Below are 25587 nucleotides of genomic sequence, written 5' to 3'. Positions count from 1 at the left end.
TCAAATGCTGCTGGCTAGCTAGCTACCAGATAAGTTAGCCAGCTAGCTGCACTTCTACATCTAGGTTTGCATTGTTCTAGCTAAATAACACCATTGTACCATAGTGTGCTGTGCATAATGATATATCTGTATACTGTAGGAATTGCTAGGCCAGTGCACCTGCTACATTGTTGCGCTGATGAATGTTACCATTTTGCTCTTTTCATTCAGTCTTTCTTAACACGGTTGGCAAGAAATGAAAGTGAAAGAATTCTAGCTAACTCTGTATTTCGACTGTAAAGAGGTGACTTGGCTTTGCCAAATGTTTTCTACTTCATTGTGAAAACTGACATCGTGCTCAGAAAGTTGGACACTTTGTGAAAAGGTTTTTTGGAAGATGACAGTAATGATTCGTGATGAACCGGGGAGAGAACACCACAATGAAGTGTCTTGGGTCTGAATGATTGAATTTGTGTCCTTAACCTGTCTGCTCGTGTTCTGTGTGTTTGTTACCTAACCCTGTGCGTCTGTCGCTCTCTCCCAAGCATGAAACTGCGTGTGCGGATGAACAAGCAGACCAACCGGGTGGAGCTGGAGGGAGAGGAGCCCACTCTGACAGAGCTCAACGTTCAAATCAGAGAGATCCTTCTGCCTTCACATGGACTCAGGTTAGACCCCCTCAGGTTAGACCCCCTCAGGTTAGACCCCCTCAGGTTAAACCCCCTCAGGTTAGACCCCCTCAGGTTAGACCCCCTCAGGTTAGACCCCCTCAGGTTAGACCCCCTCAGGTTAGACCCTCAGGTTAGACCCTCAGGTTAGACCCCCTCAGGTTAGACCCCCTCAGGTTAGACCCCCTCAGGTTAGACCCTCAGGTTAGACCCCCTCAGGTTAGACCCCCTCAGGTTAAACCCTCAGGTTAGACCCTCAGGTTAGACCCCCTCAGGTTAGACCCCCTCAGGTTAGACCCCTCAGGTTAGACCCCCTCAGGTTAAACCCCCTCAGGTTGACCCCTCAGGTTAGACCCTCAGGTTGGACCCCCCTCAGGTTAGACCCCTCAGGTTAGACCCCCTCAGGTTAGACCCTCAGGTTAGACCCCCTCAGGTTAGACCCTCAGGTTAGACCCTCAGGTTAGACCCCCTCAGGTTAGACCCCCTCAGGTTAGACCCCCTCAGGTTAGACCCTCAGGTTAGACCCCCTCAGGTTAGACCCCCTCAGGTTAAACCCTCAGGTTAGACCCCTCAGGTTAGACCCCCTCAGGTTAGACCCCCTCAGGTTAGACCCCCTCAGGTTAAACCCTCAGGTTAGACCCCCTCAGGTTAGACCCCCTCAGGTTAGACCCCCAGGTTAGACCCCCCTCAGGTTAGACCCCTCAGGTTAGACCCTCAGGTTAGACCCCCTCAGGTTAGAACCCTCAGGTTAGACCCCTCAGGTTAAACCCCCTCAGGTTAGACCCCCTCAGGTTAGACCCCCTCAGGTTAGACCCCCTCAGGTTAAACCCTCAGGTTAGACCCCCTCAGGTTAGACCCCCTCAGGTTAGACCCCCTCAGGTTAGACCCCCTCAGGTTAGACCCCCTCAGGTTAGACCCTCAGGTTAGACCCAGACACTTTCTCCTTCTGTTTCTGAAGGGCAATTCCATTGTTTGACTCAGATTTTGACTTTAAAATGTGTGCTGAACAAAAAACCATTGATTTCAAAGTTTAACAAACCATACAACTCTCTGCACAAGGGCTACTTTTAAGAAATTCCACTTACAATTTTGCAAAAACACATTTAGAGGAAGAACTGCAAAGATTGCTAACAGAATAATACTGAAGGAGATTTTATGGTGATTCTGTAACCAAACTTGGCATCTGCAGTTTTTCCAGTAAATGTGGTGTTTTTAAATGTATTGTGTAAATTGTTCAAAGTAGTCATTGTGCATAGTTGTATGGTTTGTTAAACTTTGAAATCAATGGTTTATGTTTGGCATACATTTTTAAAGTGAAAAATCGGAGTAATTCCGTTAGCGTGGAATTGCCCTGGATCAGTTTGGCATTACATTTACATTTTAGTCATATAGCAGATGCTCTAATCCAGAGCGATTTACAGTTAGTGCACACATTATTTTATTTTTCATACTGGCCCTCCCGTGGGAATCGAACCCACAACCCTGGCGTTGCAAACACCATGCTCTACCAGCTGAGCTACATCCCTGCCGGCCATTCCCTCCTCTACCCTGAACCAATTGTGCGCCGCCCCATGGGTCTCCCAGTCGCGGCCGGCTACGACAGAGCCTGGATTCGAAGCCAGGATCTCTAGTGGCACAGCTAGCACTGTGATGCAGTGCCTTAGACCACTGCGCCACTCGGGAGTACAGTTGATTGTACAGCGGGAGTACCAGTCAAAAGTTTGGACACACCTCCTCATTCAAGGGCTTTTCTTTATTTTTACTATTTTTTACACTGTAGAATAATAGTGAAGACATCAAAACCATGAAATAACACATATGGAATCATGTAGTAACCCAAAAAGTGTTAAACAAATCAAAATATATTTTATATTTGAGATTCTTCAAATAGCAACCCTTTGCCTTGATGACAGCTTTGCACACTCTTGGCATTCTCTCAACCAGCTTCATGAGGTAGTCACCTGGAATGCATTTCAATTAACAGGTGTGCCTTCTTAAAAGTTAAATTTGTGGCATTTATTTTGTTCTTAATGCGTTTGAGCCAATCAGTTGTGTTGTGACAAGGTAGGGGGGGTATACAGAAGATAGCCCTATTTGGTAAAAGACCAAGTCCATATTATGGCAAGAACAGCTCAAATAAGCAAAGAGAAACGACAGTCCATCATTACTTTAAGACATGAAGGTCAGTCACAATTTCAAGAACTTTGAAAGTTTCTTCAAGTGTAGTCGCAAAAACCATCAAGCGCTATGATGAAACTGGCTCTCATGAGGACCGCCACAGGAATGGAAGACCCAGAGTTACCTCTGCTGCAGAGGATAAGTTCATTAGAGTTACCAGCCTCAGAAATTGCTACCCAAATAAATGTTTCACAGAGTTCAAGTCACAGACACATCTCAACATCAACTGTTCAGAGGAGACTGTGTGAATCAGGCCTTCATGGTCGAATTGCTGCAAAGAAACCACTACTAAAGGACACCAGTAAGAAGAAGAGACTTGTTGGCTGGTCCTCACTACATATTCGTCGCCAAACCCACTGGCTCCAGGCCATCTATAAATCACTGCTAGGCAAATCCCCGCCTTATCTTAGCTCATTGGTCACCATAGCAACACCCACCCGTAGTCTGCGCTCCAGCGGGTATATCTCACTGGTCATCCCCAAAGCCAACACCTCCTTTGGCCGCAATTCCTTCCAGTTCTCTGCTGCCAATGACTGGAACAAACTGCAAAAATCTCTGAAGCTGGAGACGCTTATCTCCCTCACTAACTTTAGGCATCAGTTGTCAGAGCACTTACACGATCACTGCACCTGTACACAGCCCATCTGAAATTAGCCCGCCCAACTACCTCATCCCTATATTGTTATTTATTTTGCTCATCTGTACCCCAGTATCTCTATTTGCACATCATCTCTTGCACATCATTCCAGTGTTAATACTAAATTGTAATTATTTTGCACTATAGCCTATTTTATTGCCTTACCTCCATAACTTGCTAAATTTGCACACTGTATATTAATTGTATTTCTGTTGTATTTTTTTTGATTTTTGTTTTGTTTTACCCCATATGTAACTCTGTGTTGTTGTTTTTATCGCACTGCTATGCTTTATCTTGGCCAGGTCGCAGTTGTAAATGAGAACTTGTTCTCAACTGGTTTACCTGGTTAAATAAAGGTGAAATAAATAAAAAAATAAAAACTTACTTGGGCCAAGAAACACGAGCAATGGACATTAGACCGGTGGAAATTTGTCCTTTGGTCTAGAGTCCAAATTGGAGATTTTTGGTTCCAACCGCCGTGTCTTTGTGAGACGCAGTGTGGGTGAACGGATGATCTCCGCATGTGTATTTCCCACCGTAAAGCATGGAGGAGGAGGTGTTATGGTGTGGAGGTGCTTTGCTCGTGACACTGTCTGTGATTTATTCAGAATTCAAGGCACACTTAACCAGCATGGCTACCACAGCATTCTGCAGCGATACGCCATCCAATCTGGTTTGGCTTAGTGGGACTATAATTAGTTTTTCAACAGGACAATGACCCAACACACCTTCAGGCTGTGTAAGGGCTATTTTACCAAGAAGAAGAGTGATGGAGTGCTGCATCAGATGACCTGGCCTCCACAATCCCCCGACCTCAACCCAATTTAGATGGTTTGGGACCACAGAGTGAAGGAAAAGCAGCCAACAAGTGCTCAGCATATGTGGGAACTCCTTCAAGACTGTTGGCAAAGCATTCCAGGTGAAGCTGGTTGAGAGAATGCCAAGAGTGTGCAAAGCTGTCATCAAGGCAAAGGGTGGCTATTTGAAGAATCTCAAATATAAAATATATTTTGATTTGTTTAACACTTTTTTGGTTACTACATGATTCCATATGTGTTATTTCATAGTTTTGATGTCTTCATTATTATTCTACAAATAATTTTTTTTTTTTAAATAAAGAAAAACCCTTGAATGAGTAGGTGTGTCCAAACTGTTGACCGGTAGTGTATATATATGTGTGTGTGTGTGTGTGTGTGTGTGTGTGTGTGTGTGTGTGTGTGTGTGTGTGTGTGTGTATGTATATGTGTGTTAGTAAAGTATGAGGGTCACATGTCGAATGCTGTAAAGTTTACCCATGGCCCATTGTGGTTGGGACTTGACCAGATCCTAACTCTCCTCTGTCTCCAACAGCCCAGACACAGAGTTCACCTTGTCCCTGAATGGTTCAGATCCTAACTCTCCTCTGTCCCCCAACAGCCCAGACACAGAGTTCACCTTGTCCCTGAATGGTTCAGATCCTAACTCTCCTCTGTCCCCCAACAGCCCAGACACAGAGTTCACCTTGTCCCCGAATGGTTCAGATCCTAACTCTCCTCTGTCCCCCACAGCCCAGACACAGAGTTCACCTTATCCCTGAATGGTTCAGATCCTAACTCTCCTCTGTCCCCCAACAGCCCAGACACAGAGTTCACCTTGTCCCTGAATGGTTCAGATCTTCTATCTGACTCTGGTCAGACTTTGTCCTCCTGTGGCATCGTCTCTGGGGACCTGGTCTGTGTCATCCTACCTCCATTGGTGGCTGTGCCCTCCGCCGCCTCTGCCCCCTCCGCTGCCCCTGCCCCCTCAGCCCGCCAGGCCCCCAGCGGTAGCAGCAGTAGTTCTGGGGTGTACCAAGCTGTACCCCCACCAGCCCAATGCTCCAGTGAGGTGAGCCCTCGACACCTAACACCAGTAGTATATTACAATACAGAGCATTGGGAAAGTATTCAGACCCCTTGATTTTTTTCCACATTTTGTTACGTTACAGCCTTAGTCTAAAATGTATTAAATTATTTTTTTTCCTCATCCATCTACACACAATACCCCGTAATGACAAAGTGAAAATAGGTTTTTCGATTTTTTTGCAAATTTAAACAAAATAAAAGTATTCAGACCCTATGCTATGAGACTCGAAATTGAGCTCAGGTGCATCCTGTTTCCATTGATCATCCTTGAGATGTTTCTACAACTTGGTTGGAGTCCACCTGTGGTAAATTCAATTGATTGGACATGATTTGGAAAGGCACACACCTGTCTATATAAGGTCCCACAGTTGACAGTGCATGTCAGAGCAAACACCAATGAAAAAAATCACAATAATCGCAAGAATGGCTTCAGATCAAAGTCCGTTGAGACCGAAGGGAGCAAGGGTCTTTAAATTAAAGATCCAGGCAGCCTCTCGTTTTAACAATAAGTTGTCGAGGTCACCCCCTCTCCTAGGGGAGGGTGACATGTTCGATGCCGATATAACGTAGGGACGAAATCCCGAGTGGTTCGCTTCCAAAAAGTGGGCAGCGACATGGGTATGTAGAGTTTTTGCACCTAATGGTGCTACGATGTTCGAGATTCGTACTTTTTTAATTTGCGCTTTGTTTTACCCACATAATGTTTTCCACAAGGACAAGTTATAAGGTAAATAACTGCCTTAGCAGAGCACGTGATAACACCAAGGCATGAGGTCGAAGGAATTGTCCGTAGAGCACCGAGACAGGATTGTGTCAAGGCACAGATCTGGGGAAGGGTACAAAACAATTTCTGCAGCATTGAAGGTCCCCAAGAACACAGTGGCCTCCATCATTCTTAAATGGAAGAAGTTTGGAACCACCAAGACTCTTCCTAGAGCTGGCTGCCCGGCCAAACTGAGCAATCGGGGGAGAAGGGCCTTGGCCAGGGAGGTGACCAAGAACCTGATGGTCACTCTGACAGAACTCCCAGTTCCTCTGTGGAGATGGGAGAACCTTCCAGAAGAACAACCATCTCTGCAGCACTCCACCAATCAGGCCTTTATGGTAGAGTGGCCAGACGGAAGCCACTCCTCAGTAAAAGGCACATGACAGCCCGCTTAGAGTTTCACAAAATACACCTAAATGACTCACAGACCATGAGAAACAAGATTCTCTGGTCTGATGAAACCAAGATTGAACTCTTAGCTTGAATTCCAAGCGTCACGTCTGGAGGAAACCTGGCACCATCCCTACAGTGAAGCATGGTGGTGGCAGCATCATGCTGTGGGGATGTTTTTCAGTGGCAGGGACTGGGAGACTAGTCAGGATCGAGGCAAAGATGAACGGAGCAAAGTACAGAGAGATCCTTGATGAAAACCTGCTCCAGAGTGCTCAGGACCTCAGACTGGGGCGAAGGTTCACCTTCCAACAGGACAACGACCCTAAGCACACAGCCAAGACTACGCAGGAGTGGCTTCGGGACAAGTCTCTGAATGTCCTTGAGTGGCCCAGCCAGAGCCCGGACTTGAACCCGATCTAACATCTCTGGAGAGACCTGAAAATAGCTGTGCAGCGACGCTCCCCATCTAACCTGACAGAGCTTGAGAGGATCTGCAGAGAAGAATGGGAGAAACTCCCCAAATACAGGCGTGCCAGCTTGTAGCGTCAAGACTCGAGGCTGTAATCGCTGCCAAAGGTGCTTCAACAGATACTGAGTAAAGGATCTGAATACTTTTGTAAATGTTATATTTCTAAAAAACAGTACAGGGTATTGTGTGTAGATTGATGAGGAAACCTATTTTTTAATCCATTTTAGAATAAGGCTGTAAAGGAACAAAACGTGGAACAAGTCAAGGGGTCTGAGTATTTTCCCGAATGCATTTTTACCTTTATTTAACCAGGTTTTCTAAAATGTCTAAAAACCTGTTTCTGCTTTGTCATTATGGGATGTTGGGTGTAGATTGATGAGGGGGGGAAAACGATGTAATCAATTTTAGAATAAGGCTGTAACGTAACAAAATGTGGAAAAAGTCAAGGGGTCTGAATACTTTCCCAATGCAATGTGTATATATACATTATTTGTAAATCAGATGATTTTGCAGTAATCCAATTTTATTGTGAGTTTTATAGAGCTCTTAATAGGATACTGCTGTTGACTTTCTTCTCAGAACCAGATAGTCACCATGGTGATTTGTGTTGTTGATCCAGGCCAGCACCGTCAGGGGGGTGGAGCCTCAACAGGAAGTGGTCAGAGGGGAGGAGCAGGAAGAAGAGGCAGGTCGGTGGGTGTGGGAGCCCATGCTGTGTGGGGAGGCAGAAGGGGGGAAGGTACCCCATTCCCTGGAAGTTCTGCACCACCAGGCTCAGAGCAGCAGTACCTGTGATGCCCTGATGGTGGCAGTACACCTCCTGATGCTAGAGACAGGCTTCCTGTGCCAGGTAAGGCTCTGCAGGAGACTGGGGCTTCCTGTTTCAGATAAGGCTCTGCAGGAGACTGGGGCTTCCTGTGCCAGGTAAGGCTCTGCAGGAGACTGGGGCTTCCTGTTTCAGATAAGGCTCTGCAGGAGACTGGGGCTTCCTGTGCCAGGTAAGGCTCTGCAGGAGACTGGGGCTTCCTGTGCCAGGTAAGGCTCTGCAGGAGACTGGGGCTTCCTGTTTCAGGTAAAAGGCTCTGCAGGAGACTGGGGCTTCCTGTGCCAGGTAAGGCTCTGCAGGAGACTGGGGCTTCCTGTTTCAGGTAAGGCTCTGCAGGAGACTGGGGCTTCCTGTTTCAGGCAAGGCTCTGCAGGAGACTGGGGCTTCCTGTGCCAGGTAAGGCTCTGCAGGAGACTGGGGCTTCCTGTTTCAGGTAAGGCTCTGCAGGAGACTGGGGCTTCCTGTTTCAGGTAAGGCTCTGCAGGAGACTGGGGCTTCCTGTGCCAGGTAAGGCTCTGCAGGAGACTGGGGCTTCCTGTTTCAGGTAAGGCTCTGCAGGAGACTGGGGCTTCCTGTGCCAGGTAAGGCTCTGCAGGAGACTGGGGCTTCCTGTTTCAGGTAAGGCTCTGCAGGAGACTGGGGCTTCCTGTGCCAGGTAAGGCTCTGCAGGAGACTGGGGCTTCCTGTTTCAGGTAAGGCTCTGCAGGAGACTGGGGCTTCCTGTGCCAGGTAAGGCTCTGCAGGAGACTGGGGCTTCCTGTTTCAGGTAAGGCTCTGCAGGAGACTGGGGCTTCCTGTTTCAGGTAAGGCGCTACAGGAGACTGGGGCTTCCTGTTTCAGGTAAGGCTCGCATCCTCTCTGCTTCCTTCTCAAAACCCATTGGAGGAGAAGGTCACGGGGGGAGGGACCTCTGGCGTTCTCATCCAATGGGTTTTTGAGAAGGAGGCGAGGAGAGAGGACACTAGGAGTATGCAATCGAGATTCTCCCTGAGGAAGCATCCCAAATGGTACCCTATTCCCTAGATAGTGCACTACTTTAGACCAGGACCCATAGGACTCTATATGGGATAGGGGGCCATTTGGAACGCACACCTGGTACTACATTATAACGTGACTATACTGATCTGGCAGGTGGATGGTTCTCTGACAGCAGTGTGTGTGTCTGTCTGTCTCTGTGTCTCTGTGTCTGTGTGTGTCTGTGTGTGTGTGTGTGTGTGTCTGTGTGTGTGTGTGTGTGTGTGTGTGTAGGGCCCTGAGGTGCGTCCTGGTGAGATGCCAGCAGGATGGAGGGCACCAGGAGGCCTGTACAGACTGCAGTATGCCCATCCTCTCTGTGATGGCAGCCTGGCCACAGTCCTAGCTGTACCAATGGGACCCATTCTGGTCATCAACGGTCAGTCTCAGTGTTTCTCATAGCTATGGCAGCGTCCCAAATGGCACCCTATTCCCTATATAGTGCACTACTTTAGACCAGAGAATGGCACCCTATTCCCTATATAGTGCACTACTTTAGACCAGAGAATGGCACCCTATTCCCTATAAGTGCACTTACTTTAGACCAGAGAATGGCACCCTATTCACTATATAGTGCACTACTTTAGACCAGAGAATGGCACCCTATTCCCTATATAGTGCACTACTTTAGACCAGAGAATGGCACCCTATTCCCTATATAGTGCACTACTATAGACCAGAGAATGGCACCCTATTCCCTATATAGTGCACTACTTTAGACCAGAGAATGGCACCCTATTCACTATATAGTGCACTACTTTAGACCAGAGAATGGCACCCTATTCCCTATATAGTGCACTACTTTAGATCAGAGAATGGCACCCTATTCCCTATATAGTGCACTACTTTAGACCAGAGAATGGCACCCTATTCCCTATATAGTGCACTACTTTAGACCAGAGAATGGCACCCTATTCCCTATAGTGCACTACTTTAGACCAGAGAATGGCACCCTATTCCCTATATAGTGCACTACTTTAGACCAGAGAATGGCACCCTATTCCCTATATAGAGCACTACTTTAGACCAGAGAATTGCACCCTATTCCCTATATAGTGCACTACTTTAGACCAGAGAATGACACCCTATTCCCATATAGTGCACTACTTTAGACCAGAGAATGGCACCCTATTCCTATATAGTGCACTACTTTAGACCAGAGAATGGCACCCTATTCCCTATGTAGTGCACTACTTTAGACCAGAGAATGACACCCTATTCCTATATAGTGCACTACTTTAGACCAGAGAATGGCACCCTATTCCCTATATGTGCACTACTTTAGACCAGAGAATGACACCCTATTCCCTGTATAGTGCACTACTTTAGACCAGAGAATGGCACCCTATTCCTGTATAGTGCACTACTTTAGACCAGAGAATGGCACCCTATTCCCTGTATAGTGCACTACTTTAGACCAGAGAATGGTACCTTATTCCCTATATAGTGCACTACTTTAGACCAGAGAATGGCACCCCCTATTCCCTGTATAGTGCACTACTTTAGACCAGAGAATGGCACCTTATTCCCTATAGTGCACTACTTTAGACCAGAGAATGGTACCCTATTCCCTATATAGTGCACTACTTTAGACCAGAGAATGGCACCCTATTCCCTATATAGTGCACTACTTTAGACCAGAGAATGGCACCCTATTCCCTATATAGTGCACTACTTTAGACCAGAGAATGGCACCCTATTCCCTATATAGTGCACTACTTTGGACCAGAGAATGGCACCCTATTCCCTATATAGTGCACTACTTTAGACCAGAGAATGGTACCCTATTCCCTATATAGTGCACTACTTTAGACCAGAGAATGGCACCCCTATTCCCTATATAGTGCACTACTTTAGACCAGAGAATGGCACCCTATTCCCTATATAGTGCACTACTTTAGACCAAAGAGAATGGCACCCTATTCCCTATATAGTGCACTACTTTAGACCAGAGAATGGCACCCTATTCCCTATATAGTGCACTACTTTAGACCAGAGAATGGCACCCTATTCCTATATAGTGCACTACTTTAGACCAGAGAATGGCACCCTATTCCCTATATAGTACACTACTTTAGACCAGAGAATGGTACCCTATTCCCTATATAGTGCACTACTTTAGACCAGAGAATGGCACCCTATTCCCTATATAGTACACTACTTTAGACCAGAGAATGGTACCCTATTCCCTATATAGTGCACTACTTTAGACCAGAGAATGGCACCCTATTCCCTATATAGTGCACTACTTTAGACCAGAGAATGGCACCCTATTCCCTATATAGTGCACTACTTTAGACCAGAGAATGGCACCCTATTCCCTATATAGTGCACTACTTTAGACCAGAGAATGGCACCCTATTCCCTATATAGTGCACTACTTTAGACCAGAGAATGGCACCCTATTCCCTATATAGTGCACTACTTTAGACCAGAGAATGGCACCCTATTCCCTATATAGTGTACTACTTTAGACCAGAGAATGGCACCCTATTCCCTATATAGTGCACTACTTTAGACCAGAGAATGGCACCCTATTCCCTATATAGTGCACTACTTTAGACCAGAGAATGGCACCCTATTCCCTATATAGTGCACTACTTTAGACCAGAGAATGGCACCTATTCCCTATATAGTGCACTACTTTAGACCAGAGAATGGTACCCTATTCCCTATATAGTGCACTACTTTAGACCAGAGAATGGCACCCTATTCCCATATAGTGCACTACTTTAGACCAGAGAATGGCACTCTATTCCCTATATAGTGCACTACTTTAGACCAGAGAATGGCACCCTATTCCCTATATAGTGCACTACTTTAGACCAGAGAATGGTACCCTATTCCCTATATAGTGCACTCACTTTAGACCAGAGAATGGCACCCTATTCCCATATAGTGCACTACTTTAGACCAGAGAATGGCACCCTATTCCCTATATAGTGCACTACTTTAGACCAGAGAATGGCACCCTATTCCCTATATAGTACTACTTTAGACCAGAGAATGGCACCCTATTCCCTATATAGTGCACTACTTTAGACCAGAGAATGGCACCCTATTCCCTATATAGTGCACTACTTTAGACCAGAGAATGGCACCCTATTCCCTATATAGTGCACTACTTTAGACCAGAGAATGGCACCCCATTCCCTATATAGTGCACTACTTTAGACCAGAGAATGGTACCTATTCCCTATATAGTGCACTACTTTAGACCAGAGAATGGCACCCTATTCCCTATATAGTGCACTACTTTAGACCAGAGAATGGCACCCTATTCCTATATAGTGCACTACTTTAGACCAGAGAATGGCACCCTATTCCCTATATAGTACTACTTTAGACCAGAGAATGGCACCCTATTCCCTATATAGTGCACTACTTTAGACCAGAGAATGGCACCCTATTCCCTATATAGTGCACTACTTTAGACCAGAGAATGGCACCCTATTCCCTATATAGTGCACTACTTTAGACCAGAGAATGGTACCCTATTCCCTATATAGTGCACTACTTTAGACCAGAGAATGGCACCCTATTCCCTATATAGTGCACTACTTTAGACCAGAGAATGGCACCCTATTCCCTATATAGTGCACTACTTTAGACCAGAGAATGGCACCCTATTCCCTATATAGTGCACTACGTTTGACTAGGGACCCCTCTAGGGTGCCATTTGGAAGGCAGTCTCAGTGTTTGACCCAGGTCTGCTTATCATATCATTATTGATCTCATTGGTCTTTTCCCCTGATTCTGCTGTATATTGCTCCCCTCTGCAGCCACCCTGAAGATGAACCAGCAGGTGGACACAGTGAGAAAACTGTCGCTGAAGCCCTCCACCTATGTGACTGACCAGTGGACAGGTTAGTGTGTGTCTGGTGACTGACCAGTGGACAGGTTAGTGTGTGTCTGTATCTGGTGACTGACCAGTGGACAGGTTAGTGTGTATCTGGTGACCGACCAGTGGACAGGTTAGTGTGTATCTGGTGACTGACCAGTGGACAGGTTAGTGTGTTTCTGGTGACTGACCAGTGGACAGGTTAGTGTGTGTCTGTATCTGGTGACTGACCAGTGGACAGGTTAGTGTGTATCTGGTGACTGACCAGTGGACAGGTTAGTGTGTGTCTGGTGACCAACCAGTGGACAGGTTAGTGTGTGTCTGGTGACTGACCAGTGGACAGGTTAGTGTGTGTCTGGTGACTGACCAGTGGACAGGTTAGTGTGTATCTGGTGACTGACCAGTGGACAGGTTAGTGTGTATCGGGTGACTGACCAGTGGACAGGTTAGTGTGTATCGGGTGACTGACCAGTGGACAGGTTAGTGTGTATCTGGTGACCGACCAGTGGACAGGTTAGTGTGTGTCTGGTGACTGACCAGTGGACAGGTTAGTGTGTGTCTGGTGACTGACCAGTGGACAGGTTAGTGTGTGTCTGGTGACTGACCAGTGGACAGGTTAGTGTGTATCTGGTGACTGACCAGTGGACAGGTTAGTGTGTGTCTGGTGACTGACCAGTGGACAGGTTAGTGTGTATCTGGTGACTGACCAGTGGACAGGTTAGTGTGTATCTGGTGACTGACCAGTGGACAGGTTAGTGTGTGTCTGGTGACTGACCAGTGGACAGGTTAGTGTGTGTCTGTGTCTGGTGACTGACCAGTGGACAGGTTAGTGTGTATCTGGTGACTGACCAGTGGACAGGTTAGTGTGTTTCTGTATCTGGTGACTGACCAGTGGACAGGTTAGTGTGTGTCTGGTGACTGACCAGTGGACAGGTTAGTGTGTGTCTGGTGACTGACCAGTGGACAGGTTAGTGTGTGTCTGGTGACTGACCAGTGGACAGGTTAGTGTGTGTCTGGTGACTGACCAGTGGACAGGTTAGTGTGTATCTGGTGACTGACCAGTGGACAGGTTAGTGTGTATCTGGTGACTGACCAGTGGACAGGTTAGTGTGTATCTGGTGACTGACCAGTGGACAGGTTAGTGTGTATCTGGTGACTGACCAGTGGACAGGTTAGTGTGTTTCTGTATCTGGTGACTGACCAGTGGACAGGTTAGTGTGTATCTGGTGACTGACCAGTGGACAGGTTAGAGTGTGTCTGGTGACTGACAAGTGGACAGGTTAGAGTGTGTCTGGTGACTGATCAGTGGACAGTGGACAGGTTAGTGTGTATCTGGTGACTGACCAGTGGACAGGTTAGTGTGTATCTGGTGACTGACCAGTGGACAGTTTAGTGTGTGTCTGTATCTGGTGACCGACCAGTGGACAGGTTAGTGTGTGTCTGGTGACCGACCAGTGGACAGGTTAGTGTGTGTCTGGTGACTGACCAGTGGACAGGTTAGTGTGTATCTGGTGACTGACCAGTGGACAGGTTAGAGTGTATCTGGTGACTGACCAGTGGACAGGTTAGTGTGTATCTGGTGACTGACCAGTGGACAGGTTAGTGTGTATCTGGTGACTGACCAGTGGACAGGTTAGTGTGTATCTGGTGACTGACCAGTGGACAGGTTAGTGTGTATCTGGTGACTGACCAGTGGACAGGTTAGTGTGTGTCTGGTGACTGACCAGTGGACAGGTTAGTGTGTATCTGGTGACTGACCAGTGGACAGGTTAGTGTGTGTCTGTGTCTGGTGACTGACCAGTGGACAGGTTAGTGTGTATCTGGTGACCGACCAGTGGACAGGTTAGTGTGTATCTGGTGACTGACCAGTGGACAGGTTAGTGTGTGTCTGTGTCTGGTGACTGACCAGTGGACAGGTTAGTGTGTATCTGGTGACCGACCAGTGGACAGGTTAGTGTGTATCTGGTGACCGACCAGTGGACAGGTTAGTGTGTATCTGGTGACTGACCAGTGGACAGGTTAGTGTGTGTCTGGTGACTGACCAGTGGACAGGTTAGTGTGTATCTGGTGACTGACCAGTGGACAGGTTAGTGTGTGTCTGTGTCTGGTGACTGACCAGTGGACAGGTTAGTGTGTATCTGGTGACCGACCAGTGGACAGGTTAGTGTGTATCTGGTGACTGACCAGTGGACAGGTTAGTGTGTGTCTGTGTCTGGTGACTGACCAGTGGACAGGTTAGTGTGTATCTGGTGACCGACCAGTGGACAGGTTAGTGTGTATCTGGTGACTGACCAGTGGACAGGTTAGTGTGTATCTGGTGACTGACCAGTGGACAGGTTAGTGTGTTTCAGACTCTGTGTCTGTATCTGGTCACTGCAAGATTGTACATTTAGAGCTTGGAGTGGTCAGGTTTGTCTGTCGTCGTTTATCGCTCTGTCTGTCCTGATACAGGTGATAGTGTCTGATCTGTCTGTTGATCCACAGGTGACAGTGTCTGTTCTGTCTGTTGATCTGCAGGTGACATTGTCTGTTCTGTCTGTTGATCCACAGTTGACAGTGTCTTTTCTGTCTGTTGATCTGCAGGTGATAGTGTCTGTTCTGTCTGTTGATCTACATGTGATAGTGTCTGTTCTGTGTGTTGATCTGCAGGTGATAGTGTCTGTTCTGTCTGTCCTGATACAGGTGATAGTGTCTTTTCTGTCTGTTGATCCACAGTTGACAGTGTCTTTTCTGTCTGTTGATCTGCAGGTGACAGTGTCTGTTCTGTCTGTTGATCTGCAGGTGACAGTGTCTGTTCTGTCTGTTGATCCACAGTTGACAGTGTCTTTTCTGTCTGTTGATCTGCAGGTGATAGTGTCTGTTCTGTCTGTTGATCTACATGTGATAGTGTCTGTTCTGTGTGTTGATCTGCAGGTGATAGTGTCTGTTCTGTGTGTTGATCTGCAGGTGACAGTGTCTGTTCTGTCTGTTCTGATACAGGTGACAGTGTCTTTTCTGTCTGTTGATCTGCAGGTGACAGTGTCTGTTCTGTCTGTTGATCTGCAGGTGACAGTGTCTGTTCTGTCTGTTGATCCACAGTTGACAGTGTCTTTTCTGTCTGTTGATCTGCAGGTGACAGTGTCTTTTCTGTCTGTTGATCCACCGGTGACAGTGTCTTTTCTGTCTGTTGATCTGCAGGTGATAGTGTCTGTTCTGTCTGTTGATCTGCAGGTGATAGTGTCTGTTCTGTCTGTTGATCCGCAGGTGATAGTGTCTGTTCTGTCTGTTGATCCACAGTTGACAGTGTCTTTTCTGTCTGTTGATCTGCAGGTGATAGTGTCTGTTCTGTCTGTTGATCTACATGTGATAGTGTCTGTTCTGTCTGTTGATCCGCAGGTGATAGTGTCTGTTCTGTCTGTTGATCCACAGTTGACAGTGTCTTTTCTGTCTGTTGATCTGCAGGTGATAGTGTCTGTTCTGTCTGTTGATCCGCAGGTGATAGTGTCTGTTCTGTCTGTTGATCCACAGTTGACAGTGTCTGTTCTGTGTGTTGATCTGCAGGTGACAGTGTCTGTTCTGTCTGTTCTGATACAGGTGACAGTGTCTGTTCTGTCTGTGTATCTGCAGGTGACAGTGTCTGTTCTGTCTGTTGATCTGCAGGTGACAGTGTCTGTTCTGTCTGTTGATCTGCAGGTGACAGTGTCTGTTCTGTCTGTTGATCCGCAGGTGATAGTGTCTGTTCTGTCTGTTGATCTGCAGGTGACAGTGTCTGTTCTGTCTGTTGATCTGCAGGTGATAGTGTCTGTTTTGTGTGTTGATCTGCAGGTGACAGTGTCTGTTCTGTCTGTGTATCTGCAGGTGACAGTGTCTGTTCTGTCTGTGTATCTGCAGGTGACAGTGTCTGTTCTGTCTGTTGATCTGCAGGTGACAGTGTCTGTTCTGTCTGTTGATCTGCAGGTGACAGTGTCTGTTCTGTCTGTTGATCTGCAGGTGATAGTGTCTGTTCTGTCTGTGTATCTGCAGGTGACAGTGCAGCGGCCGTCTACACAGAGCTGAGGAAGCTGTCCCGGATCTTCAAAGACCAGATGGTGTATCCTCTGATAGCTGCAGCCAGAGAAGGTACTGTGAAGTAGATATGTAGTACTGTTATTAATAAATAAATAGTACTGTGAAGTAGGTATGTAGTACTGTTATTAAGAAATATATAGTACTGTGAAGTAGGTATGTAGTACTGTTATTAATAAATAAATAGTACTGTGAAGTAGATATGTAGTACTGTTATTAAGAAATATATAGTACTGTGAAGTAGATATGTAGTACTGTTATTAATAAATAAATAGTACTGTGAAGTAGATATGTAGTACTGTTATTAAGAAATATATAGTACTGTGAAGTAGATATGTAGTACTGTTATTAATAAATAAATAGTACTGTGAAGTAGATATGTAGTACTGTTATTAAGAAATATATAGTACTGTGAAGTAGATATGTAGTACTGTTATTAAGAAATAAATAGTACTGTGAAGTAGATATGTAGTACTGTTATTAAGAAATAAATAGTACTGTGAAGTAGATATGTAGTACTGTTATTAAGAAGGAAATATATGGAAATATGACATTGGTCTCTCAGATATCACTGCAATCATATAAAATCATTGAATAGCAAATGTTAATGGCCAATATGTGTCCAATCCATGACTCCCTGTCTCCCCCTGGTGGTATAACAGCCATGGCCCTGCCAGCAGTGTTGTAACTAACCATCTCTCTGTGTTTTGACTCCCTGTCTCCCCCTGGTGGTATGACAGCCATGGCCCTGCCAGCAGTGTTGTAACTAACCATCTCTCTGTGTTTTGACTCCCTGTCTCCCCCTGGTGGGATGACAGCCATGGCCCTGCCAGCAGTGTTGTAACTAACCATCTCTCTGTGTTTTGACTCCCTGTCTCCCCTGGTGGTATGACAGCCATGGCCCTGCCAGCAGTGTTGTAACTAACCATCTCTCTGTGTTTTGACTCCCTGTCTCCCCCTGGTGGGATGACAGCCATGGCCCTGCCAGCAGTGTTGTAACTAACCATCTCTCTGTGTTTTGACTCCCTGTCTCCCCCTGGTGGTATAACAGCCATGGCCCTGCCAGCAGTGTTGTAACTAACCATCTCTCTGTGTTTTGACTCCCTGTCTCCCCCTGGTGGTATGACAGCCATGGCCCTGCCAGCAGTGTTGTAACTAACCATCTCTCTGTGTTTTGACTCCCTGTCTCCCCCTGGTGGTATGACAGCCATGGCCCTGCCAGCAGTGTTGTAACTAACCATCTCTCTGTGTTTTGACTCCCTGTCTCCCCTGGTGGTATAACAGCCATGGCCCTGCCAGCAGTGTTGTAACTAACCATCTCTCTGTGTTTTGACTCCCTGTCTCCCCCTGGTGGTATAACAGCCATGGCCCTGCCAGCAGTGTTGTAACTAACCATCTCTCTGTGTTTTGACTCCCTGTCTCCCCCTGGTGGTATGACAGCCATGGCCCTGCCGGCAGTGTTTGGCCTGCCAGTCCTTCCTCCGGAGCTGTTACTGAGGGTGCTGAGACTGCTGGACGTCTCCTCTCTCCTGGCCCTCTCCTCAGTCAACAGACACCTCCACCAGGCCACCACAGACCCTGCCCTCTGGAGACACCTCTACCACAGAGACTTCAGGGGTAAGAGGAACACACAGGGATATATTTAGAAACGCACCTTAAAAGACAGGAGGTCTAGCTGGAGGTCTCGCTGGGTAAGAGTGGCTGTTAAATGACTGAAACGTCATGTAAAGAGAAATTAATGTTATGCCACCATATGTACTTTCTTTAAAATTGTATTGTTGTATTATGATTATGATTCATTGACTGCATCGATGGTGTTGTATTCTGATTCATTGACTGCATCGATGGTGTTGTATTCTGATTCATTGACTGCATCGATGGTGTTGTGTTCTGATTCATTGACTGCATCGATGGTGTTGTGTTCTGATTCATTGACTGCATCGATGGTGTTGTGTTCTGATTCATTGACTGCATCGATGGTGTTGTATTCTGATTCATTGACTGCATCGATGGTTCCCTCCCTGAATGATGTCTCTGAATGCCAGAGGCAGTCTCTGCTTTAAAGGTGTCTGTTCCTCTCCTCAGGGTGCAGACAGGCAGGCAGGCAGGCAGGCAGAGAGACAGACAGACAGACAGACAGACAAGACAGTCTGATTCTAAATGTCAGAGCAGAGCTATGCCTGTTCTCCTGAGATGTGTTGGTGACTGTATTAAAGATATGTTAGTTAGTGAGTGCATGTCGTGTGATGAAGATTCTTATTTTATTTTTTTGCAGACTGCCAAGACCACAGCAGAGCCAGAGACACTCAATGGAGAGAGGTGAGTCAGATCATAGTATTCTATATATTGACTATGCACTTTGAATAAATCTATTTGTCCAGCAGCATGTGTCAGCTGTATTTATATTGCTCATCATCTCTGGAATCAACCCACGGATAGTAAGTCTCTGTTCATTAGTGACTGCTTTAGAAATCAATAAAACCCCAGCTACGATCTGATATCAATAAAACCCCAGCTATGATCTGACATCAATAAAACCCCAGCTACAATCTGACATCAATAAAACCCCAGCTACAATCTGACATCAATAAAACCCCAGCTACAATCTGACATCAATAAAACCCCAGCTACAATCTGACATCAATAAAACCCCAGCTACGATCTGTCATCAATAAAACCCCAGCTACAATCTGACATCAATAAAACCCCAGCTACGATCTGACATCAATAAAACCCCAGCTACAATCTGACATCAATAAAACCCCAGCTACAATATGTCATCAATAAAACCCCAGCTACAATCTGACATCAATAAACCCCAGCTACAATCTGACATCAATAAAACCCCAGCTACAATATGTCATCAATAAAACCCCAGCTACAATCTGACATCAATAAAACCCCAGCTACAATCTGACATCAATAAAACCCCAGCTACGATCTGTCATCAATAAAACCCCAGCTACGATCTGACATCAATAAAACCCCAGCTACAATCTGACATCAATAAAACCCCAGCTACAATCTGACATCAGTAAAACCCCAGCTGACATCAGAGCAACATGCTGTCTCATCAATATCTGTTCCTAACAACATCTTTCTATAGATGTCTTTATTTTAAACACATATCAACTCATCAATATCAATTGATGTTAACGACAACAAGTTTTGAAATGACATGCTGCTGTAATCCCAAATGGCACCCTATTCACTATGGGTCCTGGTCTAAAGTAGTGCACTATATATAGGGAATAGGGTGCCATTCTCTGGTCTAAAGTAGTGCACTATATGGGAATAGGGTGCCATTCTCTGGTCTAAAGTAGTGCACTATATAGGGAATAGGGTGCCATTCTCTGGTCTAAAGTAGTGCACTATATGGGAATAGGGTGCCATTCTCTGAGTCTAAAGTAGTGCACTATATAGGAATAGGGTGCCATTCTCTGGTCTAAAGTAGTGCACTATATAGGGAATAGGGTGCCATTCTCTGGTCTAAAGTAGTGCACTATATAGGGAATAGGGTGCCATTCTCTGGTCTAAAGTAGTGCACTATAAGGGAATAGGGTACCATTCTCTGGTCTAAAGTAGTACTATATAGGAATAGGGTGCCATTCTCTGGTCTAAAGTAGTGCACTATATAGGGAATAGGGTGCCATTCTCTGGTCTAAAGTAGTGCACTATATAAGGAATAGGGTACCATTCTCTGGTCTATAGTAGTGCACTATATAGGGAATAGGTGCCATTCTCTGAGTCTAAAGTAGTGCACTATATAGGGAATAGGGTGCCATTCTCTGGTCTAAAGTAGTGCACTATAGGGAATAGGGTGCCATTCTCTGGTCTAAAGTAGTGCACTATATAGGGAATAGGTGCCATATCTCTGGTCTAAAGTAGTGCACTATAGGAATAGGGTGCCATTTGGGACACACTGTCTAACTCTCTGGTACCATTTGGGAGTCAGCCACTGTAACTCTGGTACCATTTGGGACTCAGTCACTGTCTAACTCTCTGGTACCATTTGGGACTCAGCCACTGTCTAACTCTCTGTGTACCATTTGGGACTCAGTCACCTTGTCTAACTCTCTGGTACCGTTTGGGAGTCAGCCACTGTCTAACTCTCTGGTACCATTTGGGACTCAGCCACTGTCTAACTCTCTGGTACCATTTGGGAGTCAGCCACTGTCTAACTCTCTGGTACTGTTTGGGACTCAGCCACTGTAACTCTGGTACCATTTGGGACTCAGCCACTGTCTAACTCTCTGGTACCATTTGGGACTCAGCCACTGTAACTCTGGTACCATTTGGGGAGTCAGCCACTGTCTAACTCTCTGGTACCATTTGGGAGTCAGCCACTGTCTAACTCTCTGGTACCATTTGGGAGTCAGCCACTGTCTAACTCTCTGGTACCATTTGGGACTCAGCCACTGTCTAACTCTCCTGGTACCATTTGGGGAGTCAGCCACTGTCTAACTCTCTGGTACCATTTGGGACTCAGCCACTGTCTAACTCTCTGGTACCATTTGGGAGTCAGCCACTGTCTAACTCTCTGGTACCATTTGGGACTCAGCCACTGTAACTCTGGTACCATTTGGGAGTCAGCCACTGTCTAACTCTCTGGTACCATTTGGGACTCAGCCACTGTAACTCTGGTACCATTTGGGACTCAGCCACTGTCTAACTCTCTGGTACCATTTGGGAGTCAGCCACTGTCTAACTCTCTGGTACCATTTGGGACTCAGCCACTGTCTAACTCTCTGGTACCATTTGGGACTCAGCCACTGTCTAACTCTCTGGTACCATTTGGGACTCAGCCACTGTCTAACTCTCGGTACCATTTGGGACTCAGCCACTGTCTAACTCTCTGGTACCATTTGGGACTCAGCCACTGTCTAACTCTCTGGTACCATTTGGGACTCAGCCACTGTAACTCTGGTACCATTTGGGAGTCAGCCACTGTCTAACTCTCTGGTACCATTTGGGACTCAGTCACTGTCTAACTCTCTGGTACCATTTGGGACTCAGCCACTGTCTAACTCTCTGGTACCATTTGGGACTCAGCCACTGTCTAACTCTCTGGACCATTTGGGACTCAGCCACTGTCTAACTCTCTGGTACCATTTGGGACTCAGCCACTGTCTAACTCTCTGGTACCATTTGGGACTCAGCCACTGTAACTCTGGTACCATTTGGGAGTCAGCCACTGTCTAACTCTCTGGTACCATTTGGGACTCAGCCACTGTCTAACTCTCTGGTACCATTTGGGACTCAGCCACTGTCTAACTCTCTGGTACCATTTGGGACTCAGCCACTGTAACTCTGGTACCATTTGGGAGTCAGCCACTGTCTAACTCTCTGGTACCATTTGGGACTCAGCCACTGTCTAACTCTCTGGTACCATTTGGGACTCAGCCACTGTCTAACTCTCTGGTACCATTTGGGACTCTAGCCACTGTAACTCTGGTACCATTTGGGACTCAGCCACTGTCTAACTCTCTGGTACCATTTGGGACTCAGCCACTGTCTAACTCTCTGGTACCATTTGGGACTCAGCCACTGTAACTCTGGTACCATTTGGGAGTCAGCCACTGTCTAACTCTCTGGTACCATTTGGGAGTCAGCCACTGTCTAACTCTCTGGTACCATTTGGGAGTCAGCCACTGTCTAACTCTCTGGTACCATTTGGGACTCAGCCACTGTCTAACTCTCTGGTACCATTTGGGACTCAGCCACTGTCCTAACGCTCTGGTACCATTTGGGACTCAGCCACTGTCTAACGCTCTGGTACCATTTGGGACTCAGCCACTGTCTAACTCTCTGGTACCATTTGGGACTCAGCCACTGTCTAACTCTCTGGTACCGTTTGGGACTCAGCCACTGTAACTCTGGTACCATTTGGGGAGTCAGCCACTGTCTAACTCTCTGGTACCATTTGGGAGTCAGCCACTGTCTACTCTCTGGTACCATTTGGACGAGTCAGCCACTGTCTAACTCTCTGGTAGCCCATTTTGGACTCAGCTCATGTCTCTCTCTGGTAGCCCATTGTGGGAGACAGGGTCCTGTCTAACTCTCTGGTACCATTTGGGACTCAGCCACTGTCTAACTCTCTGGTACCATTTGGGAGTCAGCCACTGTCTAACTCTCTGGTACCATTTGGGACTCAGCCACTGTAACTCTGGTACCATTTGGGAGTCAGCCACTGTCTAACTCTCTGGTACCATTTGGGACTCAGCCACTGTCTAACTCTCTGGTACCATTTGGGACTCAGCCACTGTCTAACTCTCTGGTACCGTTTGGGACTCAGCCACTGTAACTCTGGTACCATTTGGGAGTCAGCCACTGTCTAACTCTCTGGTACCATTTGGGAGTCAGCCACTGTCTAACTCTCTGGTACCATTTGGGAGTCAGCCACTGTCTAACTCTCTGGTACCATTTGGGACTCAGCCACTGTCTAACTCTCTGGTACCATTTGGGAGTCAGTCACTGTCTAACTCTCTGGTACCATTTGGGACTCAGCCACTGTCTAACTCTCTGGTACCATTTGGGAGTCAGCCACTGTCTAACTCTCTGGTACCATTTGGGACTCAGCCACTGTCTAACTCTCTGGTACCATTTGGGACTCAGCCACTGTCTAACTCTCTGGTACCATTTGGGACTCAGCCACTGTCTAACTCTCTGGTACCATTTGGGACTCAGCCACTGTCTAACTCTCTGGTACCATTTGGGAGTCAGCCACTGTCTAACTCTCTGGTACCATTTGGGAGTCAGCCACTGTCTAACTCTCTGGTACCATTTGGGAGTCAGCCACTGTCTAACTCTCTGGTACCATTTGGGACTCAGCCACTGTCTAACTCTCTGGTACCATTTGGGAGTCAGCCACTGTCTAACTCTCTGGTACCATTTGGGAGTCAGCCACTGTCTAACTCTCTGGTACCATTTGGGAGTCAGCCACTGTCTAACTCTCTGGTACCATTTGGGACTCAGCCACTGTCTAACTCTCTGGTACCATTTGGGAGTCAGCCACTGTCTAACTCTCTGGTACCATTTGGGACTCAGCCACTGTCTAACTCTCTGGTACCATTTGGGAGTCAGCCACTGTCTAACTCTCTCGGTACCATTTGGGACTCAGCCACTGTCTTAACTCTCTGGTACCATTTGGGACTCAGCCACTGTCTAACTCTGGTACCATTTGGGACTCAGCCACTGTCTAACTCTCTGGTACCATTTGGGACTTAGCCACTGTCTAACTCTCTGGTACCATTTGGGAGTCAGCCACTGTCTTAACTCTCTGGTACCATTTGGGAGTCAGCCACTGTCTAACTCTCTGGTACCATTTGGGACTCAGCCACTGTTAACTCTCGGTACCATTTGGGAGTCAGCCACTGTCTAACTCTCTGGTACCATTTGGGACTCAGCCACTGTCTAACTCTCTGGTACCATTTGGGACTCAGCCACTGTCTAACTCTCTGGTACCGTTTGGGAGTCAGCCACTGTCTAACTCTCTGGTACCATTTGGGACTCAGCCACTGTCTAACTCTCTGGTACCATTTGGGACTCAGCCACTGTCTAACTCTCTGGTACCGTTTGGGACTCAGCCACTGTCTAACTCTCTGGTACCATTTGGGAGTCAGCCACTGTCTAACTCTCTGGTACCATTTGGGAGTCAGCCACTGTCTAACTCTCTGGTACCATTTGGGAGTCAGCCACTGTCTAACTCTCTGGTACCATTTTGAATTTCAGCCGCTGTCTAACTCTCTGGTACCATTTTCAGCCACTGTCTAACTCTGGTACCATTTGGGAGTCAGCCACTGTCTAACTCTCTGGTACCATTTGGGACTCAGCCACTGTCTAACTCTCTGGTACCATTTTGAATTCAGCCGCTGTCTAACTCTCTGGTACCATTTTAATTTCAGCCGCTGTCTAACTCTCTGGTACCATTTTAATTTCAGCCACTGTCTAACTCTCTGGTACCATTTTAATTTCAGCTCTACAAGAGGAAGTACAAGTGGAAAAGAGAAGCAGCTAGTTATCCCCGCCCCCTGCCCCGTTACCACCCTGCCCCCCCACCCCTCTACCCCCTCCACCCCCTCCCCAACAGCCCCTTCCCCCTCTACCCCCCTGGCATCATTGGTGGGGAGTACGACCAGAGACCTGGCTTCCCCGGTGGCATTCTGCCCCGCCCCCGCTACGACCCCATTGGTCCGCTCCCAGGTCACGACCCCCACAGCAGGAGGGCTGATTGGACGAAGGGGGCTGAGGCCTGCTGGGAACCGGCCGGCTGACATCAGAAGAGGGTTCATATGAACCCCTGACCCCTAGTGGTGGTGTAGGAGAATGACCACCACACAGAGGAGCCATAATAAAACAGAGGTGTGGAAGACTGATTGATTGATTGATTGATTGATTGATTGATTGATTGATTAGCCTACCTATATTTAAATAACAAGGCACAAGCGTCCGTGCTATAGTCACAGATAAATGGCGTTGTTCGGCCCGATGCGCAACGGGTCTAGAAACACTAACCCGCATCCAGCCTGCTTATTGACCCCCCAAAACCTCATCCAGGTGTTTTTATAAAAACCTATCCCCTGACCCAGAATCAGCTTTAAAAACTAATGTTCTCCTGTGTGTGTTAGTGAGTGAGGAGATCATAATGATCTGCTATCTTCATTTGATCACGCTGTTGTTGCAGAGAATTTTGCTGCACAGCAGGAAATGCAAACTTGTAGTGTATTAAATTAAAAAAAAAGCCTTCTAATGTTTTCCTGTGAGAAACTGGTCAAATTAAGATAGCAGATCTGTGTGAGGAGTTTCTGTCTTCCACTATGAAGACATTTTTGTAAAGCACTTGTTTCCCGCAGACTAAAGCTTTCAATTAAAATGAGAAATGGCAATCGA

General features: G+C 46.8%; 1 protein-coding gene across 1 annotated transcript; it reads left to right on the top strand.

Moving 5' to 3' along the window:
- The first annotated feature begins 506 nt into the window (after nucleotides 1–506).
- LOC121566329 (F-box only protein 7-like) lies at nucleotides 507–25587 on the top strand. Its single transcript, XM_045220156.1, has 9 exons — nucleotides 507–647; nucleotides 5076–5328; nucleotides 7593–7823; nucleotides 9048–9192; nucleotides 12596–12679; nucleotides 16657–16752; nucleotides 18139–18315; nucleotides 18974–19017; nucleotides 24675–25587. Exons 1-9 carry the CDS (start codon nucleotides 526–528, stop codon nucleotides 24969–24971), a joined length of 1449 nt encoding a protein of 482 aa, XP_045076091.1. The 5' UTR covers nucleotides 507–525; the 3' UTR covers nucleotides 24972–25587.

The sequence above is a fragment of the Coregonus clupeaformis genome, unplaced genomic scaffold (genome assembly GCF_020615455.1).
Source record: "Coregonus clupeaformis isolate EN_2021a unplaced genomic scaffold, ASM2061545v1 scaf3237, whole genome shotgun sequence".
Taxonomy (NCBI): Eukaryota; Metazoa; Chordata; class Actinopteri; order Salmoniformes; family Salmonidae; genus Coregonus; species Coregonus clupeaformis.
Note: the sequence above shows the minus strand (reverse complement) of the source record. Positions and strands in the feature narration are given on the sequence as shown.